The sequence below is a fragment of the Oncorhynchus keta genome, chromosome 14 (genome assembly GCF_023373465.1).
Source record: "Oncorhynchus keta strain PuntledgeMale-10-30-2019 chromosome 14, Oket_V2, whole genome shotgun sequence".
NCBI lineage: Eukaryota > Metazoa > Chordata > Actinopteri > Salmoniformes > Salmonidae > Oncorhynchus > Oncorhynchus keta.
The window spans coordinates 33,374,090-33,388,675 of record NC_068434.1 but is presented as its reverse complement, the minus strand read 5'-3'; the positions used below and the strand labels follow the sequence as shown (position 1 = coordinate 33,388,675).

Here is a 14,586-nt window from a genome sequence, read left to right as displayed (position 1 = left end):
TCAATGTCTAGGTCACATGTGGTATCACTCCGTCTGTCTAGGTCATTACATGTGGTATCACTCCGTCTGTCTAGGTCATTACATGTGGTATCACTCCGTCTGTCTAGGTCATTACATGTGGTATCACTCCGTCTGTCTAGGTCATTACATGTGGTATCACTCCGTCTGTCTAGGTCATTACATGTGGTATCACTCCGTCTGTCTAGGTCATTACATGTGGTATCACTCCGTCTGTCTAGGTCATTACATGTGGTATCACTCCGTCTGTCTAGGTCATTACATGTCCGTCTGTCTATCATGTGGTACTCTGTCTGTCTAGGTCATTACATGTGGTATCACTCCGTCTGTCTAGGTCATTACATGTGGTATCACTCCGTCTGTCTAGGTCATTACATGTGGTATCACTCCGTCTGTCTAGGTCATTACATGTGGTATCACTCCGTCTGTCTAGGTCATTACATGTGGTATCACTCCGTCTGTCTAGGTCATTACATGTGGTATCACTCCGTCTGTCTAGGTCGTTACATGTGGTATCACTCCGTCTGTCTAGGTCATTACATGTGGTATCACTCCGTCTGTCTAGGTTGTTACATGTGGTATCACTCCGTCTGTCTAGGTCATTACATGTGGTATCACTCCGTCTGTCTTGGTCATTACATGTGGTATCACTCCCTCTGTCTAGGTCATTACATGTGGTATCACTCCGTCTGTCTTGGTCATTACATGTGGTATCACTCCCTCTGTCTAGGTCATTACATGTGGTATCACTCCGTCTGTCTAGGTCGTTACATGTGGTATCACTCCGTCTGTCTAGGTCATTACATGTGGTATCACTCCGTCTGTCTAGGTCGTTACATGTGGTATCACTCCGTCTGTCTAGGTTGTTACATGTGGTATCACTCCGTCTGTCTAGGTCATTACTGTATCTCCGTCTGTCTAGGTTGTTACATGTGGTATCACTCCGTCTGTCTAGGTCGTTACATGTGGTATCACTCCGTCTGTCTAGGTGTTACATGTGGTATCACTCCGTCTGTCTAGGTCATTACGTCTGTCTAGGTCGTTACATGTGGTATCACTCCGTCTGTCTAGGTCATTACATGTGGTATCACTCCGTCTGTCTAGGTCGTTACATGTGGTATCACTCCGTCTGTCTAGGTCATTACATGTGGTATCACTCCGTCTGTCTAGGTTGTTACATGTGGTATCACTCCGTCTGTCTAGGTCATTACATGTGGTATCACTCCGTCTGTCTAGGTCGTACATGTGGTATCACTCCGTCTGTCTTGGTCATTACATGTGGTATCACTCCGTCTGTCTAGGTCATTACATGTGGTATCACTCCGTCTGTCTAGGTCATTACATGTGGTATCACTCCGTCTGTCTAGGTCATTACATGTGGTATCACTCCGTCTGTCTGTGGTACATGTGGTATCACTCCGTCTGTCTAGGTCATTACATGTGGTATCACTCCGTCTGTCTAGGTCATTACATGTGGTATCACTCCGTCTGTCTAGGTTGTTACATGTGGTATCACTCCGTCTGTCTAGGTCATTACATGTGGTATCACTCCGTCTGTCTAGGTCATTACATGTGGTATCACTCCGTCTGTCTAGGTCATTACATGTGGTATCACTCCGTCTGTCTAGGTCATTACATGTGGTATCACTCCGTCTGTCTAGGTCATTACATGTGGTATCACTCCGTCTGTCTAGGTCATTACATGTGGTATCACTCCGTCTGTCTAGGTCGGTACATGTGGTATCACTCCGTCTGTCTAGGTCATTACATGTGGTATCACTCCGTCTGTCTTGGTCATTACATGTGGTATCACTCCGTCTGTCTAGGTCATTACATGTGGTATCACTCCGTCTGTCTTGGTCATTACATGTGGTATCACTCCGTCTGTCTAGGTTGTTACATGTGGTATCACTCCGTCTGTTTAGGTCGTTACATGTGGTATCACTCCGTCTGTCTAGGTCATTACATGTGGTATCACTCCGTCTGTCTAGGTCATTACATGTGGTATCACTCCGCCTGTCTAGGTCGTTACATGTGGTATCACTCCGTCTGTCTAGGTCGTTACATGTGGTATCACTCCGTCTGTCTAGGTCATTACATGTGGTATCACTCCGTCTGTCTAGGTCATTACATGTGGTATCACTCCGTCTGTCTAGGTCGGTACATGTGGTATCACTCCGTCTGTCTAGGTCGTTACATGTGGTATCACTCCGTCTGTCTAGGTTGTTACATGTGGTATCACTCCGTCTGTCTAGGTCATTACATGTGGTATCACTCCGTCTGTCTAGGTCATTACATGTGGTATCCGTCTGTCTAGGTCATTACATGTGGTATCACTCCGTCTGTCTAGGTCATTACATGTGGTATCACTCCGTCTGTCTAGGTCATTACATGTGGTATCACTCCGTCTGTCTAGGTCATTACATGTGGTATCACTCCGTCTGTCTAGGTTGTTACATGTGGTATCATCACTCCGTCTGTCTAGGTCATTACATGTGGTATCACTCCGTCTGTCTAGGTCATTACATGTGGTATCACTCCGTCTGTCTAGGTCATTACATGTGGTATCACTCCGTCTGTCTAGGTCATTACATGTGGTATCACTCCGTCTGTCTAGGTCATTACATGTGGTATCACTCCGTCTGTCTAGGTCATGTTACATGTGGTATCACTCCGTCTGTCTAGGTCATTACATGTGGTATCACTCCGTCTGTCTAGGTCATTACATGTGGTATCACTCCGTCTGTCTAGGTCATTACATGTGGTATCACTCCGTCTGTCTAGGTCATTACATGTGGTATCACTCCGTCTGTCTAGGTCATTACATGTGGTATCACTCCGTCTGTCTAGGTTGTTACATGTGGTATCACTCCGTCTGTCTCATTACATGTGGTATCACTGTCTAGGTCATTACATGTGGTATCACTCCGTCTGTCTAGGTCATTACATGTGGTATCACTCCGTCTGTCTAGGTCGTTACATGTGGTATCACTCCGTCTGTCTAGGTCATTACATGTGGTATCACTCCGTCTGTCTAGGTCATTACATGTGGTATCACTCCGTCTGTCTAGGTGTTACATGTGGTATCACTCCGTCTGTCTAGGTCATTACATGTGGTATCACTCCGTCTGTCTAGGTCATTACATGTGGTATCACTCCGTCTGTCTAGGTCATTACATGTGGTATCACTCCGTCTGTCTAGGTCATTACATGTGGTATCACTCCGTCTGTCTAGGTCATTACATGTGGTATCACTCCGTCTGTCTAGGTCATTACATGTGGTATCACTCCGTCTGTCTAGGTCATTACATGTGGTATCACTCCGTCTGTCTAGGTCATTACATGTGGTATCACTCCGTCTGTCTAGGTCATTACATGTGGTATCACTCCGTCTGTCTAGGTTGTTACATGTGGTATCACTCCGTCTGTCTAGGTCATTACATGTGGTATCACTCCGTCTGTCTAGGTCATTACATGTGGTATCACTCCGTCTGTCTAGGTCATTACATGTGGTATCACTCCGTCTGTCTAGGTCATGTGTCATTACATGTGGTATCACTCCGTCTGTGTTACATGTGGTATCTGTCTAGGTCATTACATGTGGTATCACTCCGTCTGTCTAGGTCATTACATGTGGTATCACTCCGTCTGTCTAGGTCATTACATGTGGTATCACTCCGTCTGTCTAGGTCATTACATGTGGTATCACTCCGTCTGTCTAGGTCATTACATGTGGTATCACTCCGTCTGTCTAGGTCATGGTATCACTCCGTCTGTGTGGTATCACTCCGTCTGTCTAGGTCATTACATGTGGTATCACTCCGTCTGTCTAGGTCATTACATGTGGTATCACTCCGTCTGTCTAGGTCATTACATGTGGTATCACTCCGTCTGTCTAGGTCATTACATGTGGTATCACTCCGTCTAGGTAGGTTACATGTGGTATCACTCCGTCTGTCTAGGTCATTCATTACATGTGGTATCACTCCGTCTGTCTAGGTTGTTACATGTCTGGTATCACTCCGTCTGTCTAGGTCATTACATGTGGTATCACTCCGTCTGTCTAGGTCATTACATGTGGTATCACTCCGTCTGTCTAGGTCATTACATGTGGTATCACTCCGTCTGTCTAGGTCATTACATGTGGTATCACTCCGTCTGTCTAGGTCATTACATGTGGTATCACTCCGTCTGTCTAGGTCATTACATGTGGTATCACTCCGTCTGTCTAGGTCATTACATGTGGTATCACTCCGTCTGTCTAGGTCATTACATGTGGTATCACTCCGTCTGTCTAGGTCATTACATGTGGTATCACTCCGTCTGTCTAGGTCATTACATGTGGTATCACTCCGTCTGTCTAGGTCATTACATGTGGTATCACTCCGTCTGTCTAGGTCATTACATGTGGTATCACTCCGTCTGTCTAGGTCGTTACATGTGGTATCACTCCGTCTGTCTAGGTCATTACATGTGGTATCACTCCGTCTGTCTAGGTCGTTACATGTGGTATCACTCCGTCTGTCTAGGTTGTTACATGTGGTATCACTCCGTCTGTCTAGGTCATTACATGTGGTATCACTCCGTCTGTCTAGGTTGTTACATGTGGTATCACTCCGTCTGTCTAGGTCGTTACATGTGGTATCACTCCGTCTGTCTAGGTTGTTACATGTGGTATCACTCCGTCTGTCATTACATGTGGTCGTCTTACATGTGGTATCACTCCGTCTGTCTAGGTCATTACATGTGGTATCACTCCGTCTGTCTAGGTCATTACATGTGGTATCACTCCGTCTGTCTAGGTCATTACATGTGGTATCACTCCGTCTGTCTAGGTCATTACATGTGGTATCACTCCGTCTGTCTGTTCTGGTCCGTCTACATTACATGGTATCACTCCGTCTGTCTAGGTCATTACATGTGGTATCACTCCGTCTGTCTAGGTTGTTACATGTGGTATCACTCATTACATGTGGTATCACTCCGTCTGTCTAGGTCATTACATGTGGTATCACTCCGTCTGTCTAGGTCATTACATGTGGTATCACTCCGTCTGTCTAGGTCATTACATGTGGTATCACTCCGTCTGTCTAGGTTGTTACATGTGGTATCACTCCGTCTGTCTAGGTCATTACATGTGGTATCACTCCGTCTGTCTAGGTCATTACATGTGGTATCACTCCGTCTGTCTAGGTCATTACATGTGGTATCACTCCGTCTGTCTAGGTCATTACATGTGGTATCACTCCGTCTGTCTAGGTCATTACATGTGGTATCACTCCGTCTGTCTAGGTCATTACATGTGGTATCACTCCGTCTGTCTAGGTCATTACATGTAGGTATCACTCCGTCTGTCTAGGTCATTACATGTGGTATCACTCCGTCTGTCTAGGTCATTACATGTGGTATCACTCCGTCTGTCTAGGTCATTACATGTGGTATCACTCCGTCTGTCTAGGTCATTACATGTGGTATCACTCCGTCTGTCTAGGTTGTTACATGTGGTATCACTCCGTCTGTCTAGGTCGTTACATGTGGTATCACTCCGTCTGTCTAGGTACATGTGGTATCATGTGGTATCACTCCGTCTGTCTAGGTCGTTACATGTGGTATCACTCCGTCTGTCTAGGTCATTACATGTGGTATCACTCCGTCTGTCTAGGTCATTACATGTGGTATCACTCCGTCTGTCTAGGTTGTTACATGTGGTATCACTCCGTCTGTCTAGGTCATTACATGTGGTATCACTCCGTCTGTCTAGGTCATTACATGTGGTATCACTCCGTCTGTCTAGGTCATTACATGTGGTATCACTCCGTCTGTCTAGGTCATTACATGTGGTATCACTCCGTCTGTCTAGGTCATTACATGTGGTATCACTCCGTCTGTCTAGGTCATTACATGTGGTATCACTCCGTCTGTCTAGGTCATTACATGTGGTATCACTCCGTCTGTCTAGGTTGTTACATGTGGTATCACTCCGTCTGTCGTCTGTCTAGGTCATTACATGTGGTATCACTCCGTCTGTCTTGGTCATTACATGTGGTATCACTCCGTCTGTCTAGGTCATTACATGTGGTATCACTCCGTCTGTCTAGGTCATTACATGTGGTATCACTCCGTCTGTCTTGGTCATTACATGTGGTATCACTCCGTCTGTCTAGGTCATTACATGTGGTATCACTCCGTCTGTCTAGGTCATTACATGTGGTATCACTCCGTCTGTCTAGGTCATTACATGTGGTATCACTCCGTCTGTCTAGGTCATTACATGTGGTATCACTCCGTCTGTCTAGGTCATTACATGTGGTATCACTCCGTCTGTCTAGGTCATTACATGTGGTATCACTCCGTCTGTCTAGGTCATTACATGTGGTATTACTCCGTCTGTCTAGGTTGTTACATGTGGTATCACTCCGTCTGTCTAGGTCATTACATGTGGTATCACTCCGTCTGTCTAGGTCATTACATGTGGTATCACTCCGTCTGTCTAGGTCGTTACATGTGGTATCACTCCGTCTGTCTAGGTCATTACATGTGGTATCACTCCGTCTGTCTAGGTCGTTACATGTGGTATCACTCCGTCTGTCTAGGTCATTACATGTGGTATCACTCCGTCTGTCTAGGTCATTACATGTGGTATCACTCCGTCTGTCTAGGTCATTACATGTGGTATCACTCCGTCTGTCTAGGTCATTACATGTGGTATCACTCCGTCTGTCTAGGTTGTTACATGTGGTATCACTCCGTCTGTCTAGGTCATTACATGTGGTATCACTCCGTCTGTCTAGGTTGTTACATGTGGTATCACTCCGTCTGTCTAGGTCATTACATGTGGTATCACTCCGTCTGTCTAGGTTGTTACATGTGGTATCACTCCGTCTGTCTAGGTCATTACATGTGGTATCACTCCGTCTGTCTAGGTTGTTACATGTGGTATCACTCCGTCTGTCTAGGTCATTACATGTGGTATCACTCCGTCTGTCTAGGTCATTACATGTGGTATCACTCCGTCTGTCTAGGTCGTTACATGTGGTATCACTCCGTCTGTCTAGGTCGTTACATGTGGTATCACTCCGTCTGTCTAGGTCATTACATGTGGTATCACTCCGTCCGTCTAGGTCTAGGTCGTTACATGTGGTATCACTCCGTCTGTCTAGGTCATTACATGTGGTATCACTCCGTCTGTCTAGGTTGTTACATGTGGTATCACTCCGTCTGTCTAGGTCATTACATGTGGTATCACTCCGTCTGTCTAGGTCATTACATGTGGTATCACTCCGTCTGTCTAGGTCATTACATGTGGTATCACTCCGTCTGTCTAGGTCATTACATGTGGTATCACTCCGTCTGTCTAGGTTGTTACATGTGGTATCACTCCGTCTGTCTAGGTCATTACATGTGGTATCACTCCGTCTGTCTAGGTCGTTACATGTGGTATCACTCCGTCTGTCTAGGTCGTTACATGTGGTATCACTCCGTCTGTCTAGGTCATTACATGTGGTATCACTCCGTCTGTCTAGGTCGTTACATGTGGTATCACTCCGTCTGTCTAGGTCATTACATGTGGTATCACTCCGTCTGTCTAGGTCGTTACATGTGGTATCACTCCGTCTGTCTAGGTCATTACATGTGGTATCACTCCGTCTGTCTAGGTTGTTACATGTGGTATCACTCCGTCTGTCTAGGTTGTTACATGTGGTATCACTCCGTCTGTCTAGGTTGTTACATGTGGTATCACTCCGTCTGTCTAGGTCATTACATGTGGTATCACTCCGTCTGTCTAGGTCATTACATGTGGTATCACTCCGTCTGTCTAGGTTGTTACATGTGGTATCACTCCGTCTGTCTAGGTTGTTACATGTGGTATCACTCCGTCTGTCTAGGTTGTTACATGTGGTATCACTCCGTCTGTCTAGGTCATTACATGTGGTATCACTCCGTCTGTCTAGGTCATTACATGTGGTATCACTCCGTCTGTCTAGGTTGTTACATGTGGTATCACTCCGTCTGTCTAGGTCATTACATGTGGTATCACTCCGTCTGTCTAGGTTGTTACATGTGGTATCACTCTGTCTGTCTAGGTCGTTACATGTGGTATCACTCCGTCTGTCTAGGTCGTTACATGTGGTATCACTCCGTCTGTCTAGGTTGTTACATGTGGTATCACTCCGCCTGTCTAGGTCGTTACATGTGGTATCACTCCGTCTGTCTAGGTCATTACATGTGGTATCACTCCGTCTGTCTAGGTCATTACATGTGGTATCACTCCGTCTGTCTAGCTGTCCAGCTCTCATTCTCCTTCGCTCATCCCTATTTTTCTCTCTGGTTTCTGACCAAAGCATGGCCAGGGATGAATTAATGTGAATAAGATCGGGAGCAACCATCATTACCCTTTTTGTGATATCCCAAGTCCCAGCCACCTACAGAATTACAAACACACACAAAAACATACACACTGCACACATTGGTTAGGCTTAGAAATGAAAATACATACCCACCCAAGCAAGTGCGACCACACACAGTGACTCAAAAATGTGTTCAACACAAGTACACAACACACACTGCCACAGTGACATTGGCCCCCATTCAGTAGTGACTGGAAACGACCCTCCTTTGAGACAGTGGTAACAGAGAGAATGAGGACCCACATGCCCAAGCCGTGGGCATGGCAACTAATGATGCAAACCCTCATCGGAGCACTAGTGCAAGTGGTGCAGCTCTGTGCAAAGAAAAGACTGCATAAAAAAGAGAGGGAGAGGGAGGGGAAGAGAGGGGGATCACTGAGAAAGTGAGAGAGCTGTATGCAGCAGTAAATCTTTCAGAGCATTTCCCTGCGACAGACCGGTAGGCCTTTGAGTGTGATAACTAACTCCACAGCCTGAGCACAGACAACCACTTCTCTCTCAGCCACCAGACTCGTCAAGGGAAAAAGTCACAATGTTTCCAACTTTCTACTTAAGGGTTCATGTAATCTTGTTTAACACCACCGCTCCTTCCCAGTTAAAGGAAAAGCCACAGTGCTTTCTGGGAAATGTAGTTAGTCTAAGAGAAGTAAGTGACTCTCACTTATAGGCCTACCTGTTCCTAAAACGTATTCCCTCCACTTGATCACCCTTGCGTTCCATCACTTTTCTCCTCAATCCTTAACCATCTCCATCTGTCTGTCAACACCCTCACGCTGTCACTCTGGAAACTATGCGAGACATTTACTTTCTCATGTACCAGACCTTGAACAATGCACACTCACACAGACATGCACAACACTTACGCATGCACAGTCCTTTTATACACGCTGAAGACAGTTTTGATCAACTGCTGTCCCATGTGGAAAGTTGAGGCTGAGACAGTCATCTTGGAGTGAACACCAAACAGCACTTAGCACTTGTTAGCACTTAAAGCAGATTTATGTTCAATCCAGTCTGTATTGGCCACACAGCATTTTTCTGCGATGCGGCCTCTGCAGCAGTCAGTGCATTCCTACTTATTGCGCTTCGCAGAACAGAACAGAGCTTGTGAAGGGAAAATGTGGTTGATTTGGCATCAGCAAACCTTCGGAGGCTCCGCAATTGCGTCACACCCTCTGTATGGAGCCTCCGGCCTGCATACATCGTCGTTTAGCAAGCTAGTTATCTATGGAAGATAAACAGCAACACTATATGGTTGTATAAGCAACCAGTGTTGTATGCCTCTCTTTCAGCTCCGCAGTGAGTTACTTACAGTGACTGAGTTGTCCTCGTCAGCCATGGCCTCTTTCCTCTCTGGCCTTTCCTCTAATGGCCTACTCTGTCTCTCCCACTGTGAGAAAGGCGATAGCCCCCAAATCCCCCCCCCCTCCAGCCTTCTTCAGTACAACAAACTGACGCCCCTAATACACCCCAATCACTCTTCCTGTCGTACCCACAAACCCACAAACCCACCTGTTACCAGGGTTAAGATTACCGTAGCGGGGTACCCTTCTCACAGAAATAGATACTCATATAGTGTGTGTGTTTGTGAGTGTGTGCGTGTGCACAGACGTGTAGAAACCTACTTAGCCTCAAATATGTGCTGTCCACATACGATGCACAGGGTGCTAGACATTCCACCAAACACTGTGCATAGCTAGTCAGAGTGTCATTTGTTTGATGGTGAGTGTTTGTGTGTTCACTGCCTTGATGACTCAGAGAACATCTTTTCAACACAGTTTGAGCAAAAACAGCTGATGACATGACACCACACACACACACACACACACACACACACACACACACACACACACACACACACACACACACACACACACACACACACACACACACACACACACACACACACACACACACACACACACACACACACACACACACACACACACACCTTACCTTCTGGAATGCACTCCTACAAGGTGGACATCGGCCAACTTGGCCCAGGTCAGGCAAAGTTCAGATGTCAAAGGGTCATTTCAGCACAGGGAAAGTACAGAAGCCTGACATGACCTATCCCGACACTAACAGTTGCCCTCCATGTCAAGGTCAATAACTTGGTTGAATGTCAATTACACAAGTTATTCACATTTTTTACTGTTCAGTACAGTGTGTTTATGTTGGTGTGTATCTGGCCTCTCTACTGTAGATGAGTAAGATAGTCTGGACTGTAGTGGTGTGTGTTAGGGAGAGGCACATGTCTGGTGCAGTCAGATAAGAGTGGAAGGGGCACTCTCTAGGCCACACCCAAACCCTGCCTGCCAGGCTTCCACAGAGTAACACCACTCTCAGTGTAAACAAACTTTCACTCGCCTGTCTGACACAAATCCACACACACAGACACGGATGAACAAACGCACACGCACACAATCCTCTATTGTCTTGTAAATCCTCATGCTAATCTTAACAAACCCATTCTGATAGAGATGGATGTGGGTCTAGCTCAATGATTTATATATACACTGACAGAGCATAGTGGTAAAGCCGCCGCGCCTATATCTCCACCTATTCCACCCCAGCCATTAGCACAAGCCTGTCCTCCCCAATTAAGGTGGCACCAACATCCTGTGTGGGATGCTATATTTATTCATGTCTATATTAGGTTTTAGCAGACTTAAAAATGATATTATGTGAGCTAAACCAAAAAATAAACCATTAAAGAAACAAAAAAACATTTTCCTTAAAGTATAATTTTGAGAGGTTACTAATGTTACTCTCCCCACTACACCAAGAAAATACATTTATTTGAAATAGTGTAGAATTCCATTAATTTCTATAGAGGATTGCTCCTACTGGGAAGTGCCAATATGGCCGACCGGTGGCTTTAAAACACCATAGTGCCCTCAAAGCTCATCAATAAGCTAAGGACCCTGGGACTAAACACCTCCCTCTGCAACTGGATCCTGTACTTCCTGACTGGCCGCCCCCGGGTGGTAAGGGTAGGTAACAACACATCTGCCACGCTGATCCTCAACACGGGGACCCCTCAGGGGTGCATGGCCAAGCACGACTCCAACACTATCATTAAGTTTTCCGACGACACAACAATGGTAGGCCTGATCACCAACAACGATGAGACAGCCGATAGGGAGGAGGTCAGAGACCTGGCAGTGTGGTCCCTCAACATGATCAAGATGAAGGTGAGGATCCTGGACTACAGGAAAAGGAGGACCGAGCACGCCCCCATTCTCAATGACGGGGCTGCAGTGGAGCAGGTTGAGAGCTTCAAGTTCCTTGGTGTCCACATCACCAACAATCATGGTCCAAACACACAAAGACAGTCGTGAAGAGGGCACGACAATGCCTATTCCCCCTCAGGAGACTGAAAATATTTGGCATGGGTCCTCAGATCCTCAAAAGATTCTACAGCTGCGCCATCGAGGGCATTCTGACTGGTTGCATCACCGCCTGGTATGGCAACTGCTCGGCCTCCCACCACAAGGCAATACAGAGGGTAGTGTGGATGGCCCAGTACATCACTGGGGCCAAGCTTCCTGCCATCCAGGACCTCTATACCAGGCGGTGTCAAAGGAAGGCCCTAAAAATTGCCAAAGGCTCCAGCCACCCAAGTCATAGACTGTTCTCTCTGCTACCGCACGGCAAGCAGTACCGGAGCGTCAAGTCTAGGTCCAAGAGGCTTCTTAACAGCAGCTTCTACCCCCAAGCCATAAGACTCCTGAATCCCCCATTTTTACGCTGCTGTTACTCTCTGTTTATTATCTATGTATAGTACTTTACCTCTACCTAAATGTACATATTACCTCGATTACCTCAACTGACCTGTGCCCCAACACATTGACTCTGTATTGGTACCCCCTGTATATAGCCTCACTACTGTTATTTTATTGTTGCTTTTAAATTATTATTTTTTACTTCAGTTTATTTTAGTAAATACTTTCCTAACACTTATTTTTCTTAAAACTGCGTTGTTGGTTAAAGGCTTGTAAGTAAGCATGTAAGGTGTTGTATTCGGCGCATGTGACAAAAACAATTTGAAATCCTCTGAATCGCCAAAACATAGTATCAGCAATCCAGGCTTTATTTACATCATTGGCCTACCTCCTATAAGCCCTAGAGAGGACAGTGATGTGGGACTGGCTGGAGTTGTGGAGCTACATCATCAATCACTCTCTACTGTTCTATTACTGAACTTTTTCTGTATGGAAAGAGAGACAATAACCTGCAGCATGTCATCATTAGCATCACAGTACACAGTAATGCTATGGGTATCCCATTGTCCTCAGGCTCTGTACACTGACGCAAACACTGTACCTCTGTCTCTCTCTCTAATCCTCACATTCTTCACTAATTCTACCCAGCTCTCCTTCCTCTTCCTTTGTTCGCCCCCGTCTCATACAATCCTGTCCTCCATTCCCCCTATATTTTCCCCCTCTTTTCATTGCTTTCTCTCCTTCTCTCCCTCCCTGACTCTCTTGCTTAGTGTTCTGGTGCTGCGGCAGACAGTATGACATCACCGCCGAGCTGGTGTACTGCAGTGTGTGTGTGTGTGTGTGTGTGTGTGTGTGTGTGTGTGTGTGTGTGTGTGTGTGTGTGTGTGTGTGTGTGTGTGTGTGTGTGTGTGTGTGTGTGTGTGTGTGTGTGTGTGTGTGTGTGTGTGTGTGTGTGTGTGTGTGTGTGTGTGTGTGTGTGTGTGTGTATTATGAGTCCCAGGCGTAGTCTCAACAGTAAGGGATTACTGTCGCTCAGTATCTAAGTAGGTGTGAAACCACGGCACAAACGTCACTATGTGTGTGTTTGATGACATGCTATAAAAGTGCCGGTTCTACTTGATGCCCTGGATGACAGGACAGTGTGAGGCTGCAGTTAGGATAGGAAGGAGGAGCAGTGCACGGAGGCAGTATAGAGCTGCCTGGTCTCGGGCTATTGTTCCACCGGGGATAGTGACTGGGGCTCGGCCATTGATCTTGAGGAAGCCCACTCCCTCTCATATGGTTTCATGGATCTGTGTGTGAGGCTGATATGGGCAACTAACCACTAACTAATGAAGAAACCAGCGATGAGTCTGCACTATGGATAGCCTGAATTACACAGCTCCCCCGTCAGGGAATTATGAGATTCACACACACACACACACACACACACACACACACACACACACACACACACACACACACACACACACACACACACACACACACACACACACACACACACACACACACACACACACACACACACACACACACACACACACACACCACAAATTTGCAGGCACAACACCAGATGCAGATCATACCCAGCTATTTGTGCACCAGCCGAAAGGTGCCAATAAGGGGTTTTACATGTCGTATATGACAAGATGAAATCCAGCACATAATAAAATAAAAGTGAGAGATAATAATAAAATTTATTTTTTTACCTTTATTTAACCAGGCATGTCAGTTAAGAACAAATTCTTATTTTCAATGACGGCCTGGGAACAGTGGGTTAACTGCCTGTTCAGGGGCAGAACGACAGATTTGTACCTTGTCAGCTGGGGGGTTTGAACTCACAACCTTCCGGTTACTAGTCCAACGCTCTAACCACTAGGCTACCCTGCCGCCCCTGTTATAGTACAGCTATAGCATGCTATCTAGGGCCACAACATACATAAGCTGGATATTCCTGCAGAGACATCTTAAACAACGATTCCATTTCCCTCTTTTGCTGACTTGTATTTGTTCTGGACATCGATTCTCTTTCCCTCCCTGCCTGCCTGCCTGCCTCCCTCCCTCCCTCCCTCCATTTCTCTGTCTATTTGAGCAAGCTAGCTGCAGAGTGAACGTGCTGGTTCCGGTCAGGGTGGTGTTGTTGTGGTGAGGAGCCAGTCAGACAGAGACCCCGAGGGACTCTATGTTCTGGACACACAGGAATCAACCTGGCCGAGCAATTCCACCCGCTCACTCAACACAGTCTATCTGTCTGTCCGTCTGTTCACGTTCTCACACTTCCTATATCTTTCTTGGGGAACCATAGAAATAGAGAGGGGACTGTATATAGAGTGAGAGAGACTGGAAGAAAGAGAGACCATAAGCATTCCTCATGTGTACTACTGTGTAGCTACACTATCATTACTATTGGTAACAGGGATGCAATTATATGG

General features: G+C 46.2%; 1 protein-coding gene and 1 long non-coding RNA gene across 20 annotated transcripts in view; one reads left to right on the top strand and one right to left on the bottom strand.

Moving 5' to 3' along the window:
- The window catches only part of LOC118393252 (ankyrin-1-like), a 215,856-nt gene that overhangs the window by 64,371 nt on the left and 136,899 nt on the right, over positions 1-14,586 (bottom strand). For 11 of the 19 annotated variants that reach the window (XM_052461531.1, XM_052461533.1, XM_052461540.1 and 8 more), the window contains exon 1: positions 8,516-8,686. The exons of 6 other annotated variants lie outside the window; for them this stretch is intronic. In XM_052461531.1, the coding sequence (XP_052317491.1) occupies positions 8,516-8,671 (156 nt within the window). In that variant the 5' untranslated portion in view covers positions 8,672-8,686. Of the gene's footprint in view, positions 1-8,515; positions 8,687-9,738; positions 9,785-10,382; positions 10,518-14,586 lie in introns of those variants that run through there. 2 more of the 19 variants (XM_052461546.1, XM_052461543.1) reach the window with 2 other exon arrangements.
- Positions 380-8,501, top strand: LOC127907267 (uncharacterized). The gene is made up of 4 exons (XR_008063947.1): positions 380-649; positions 4,383-4,514; positions 6,018-6,215; positions 8,202-8,501. It is a non-coding gene; the product is annotated as an uncharacterized LOC127907267 (long non-coding RNA).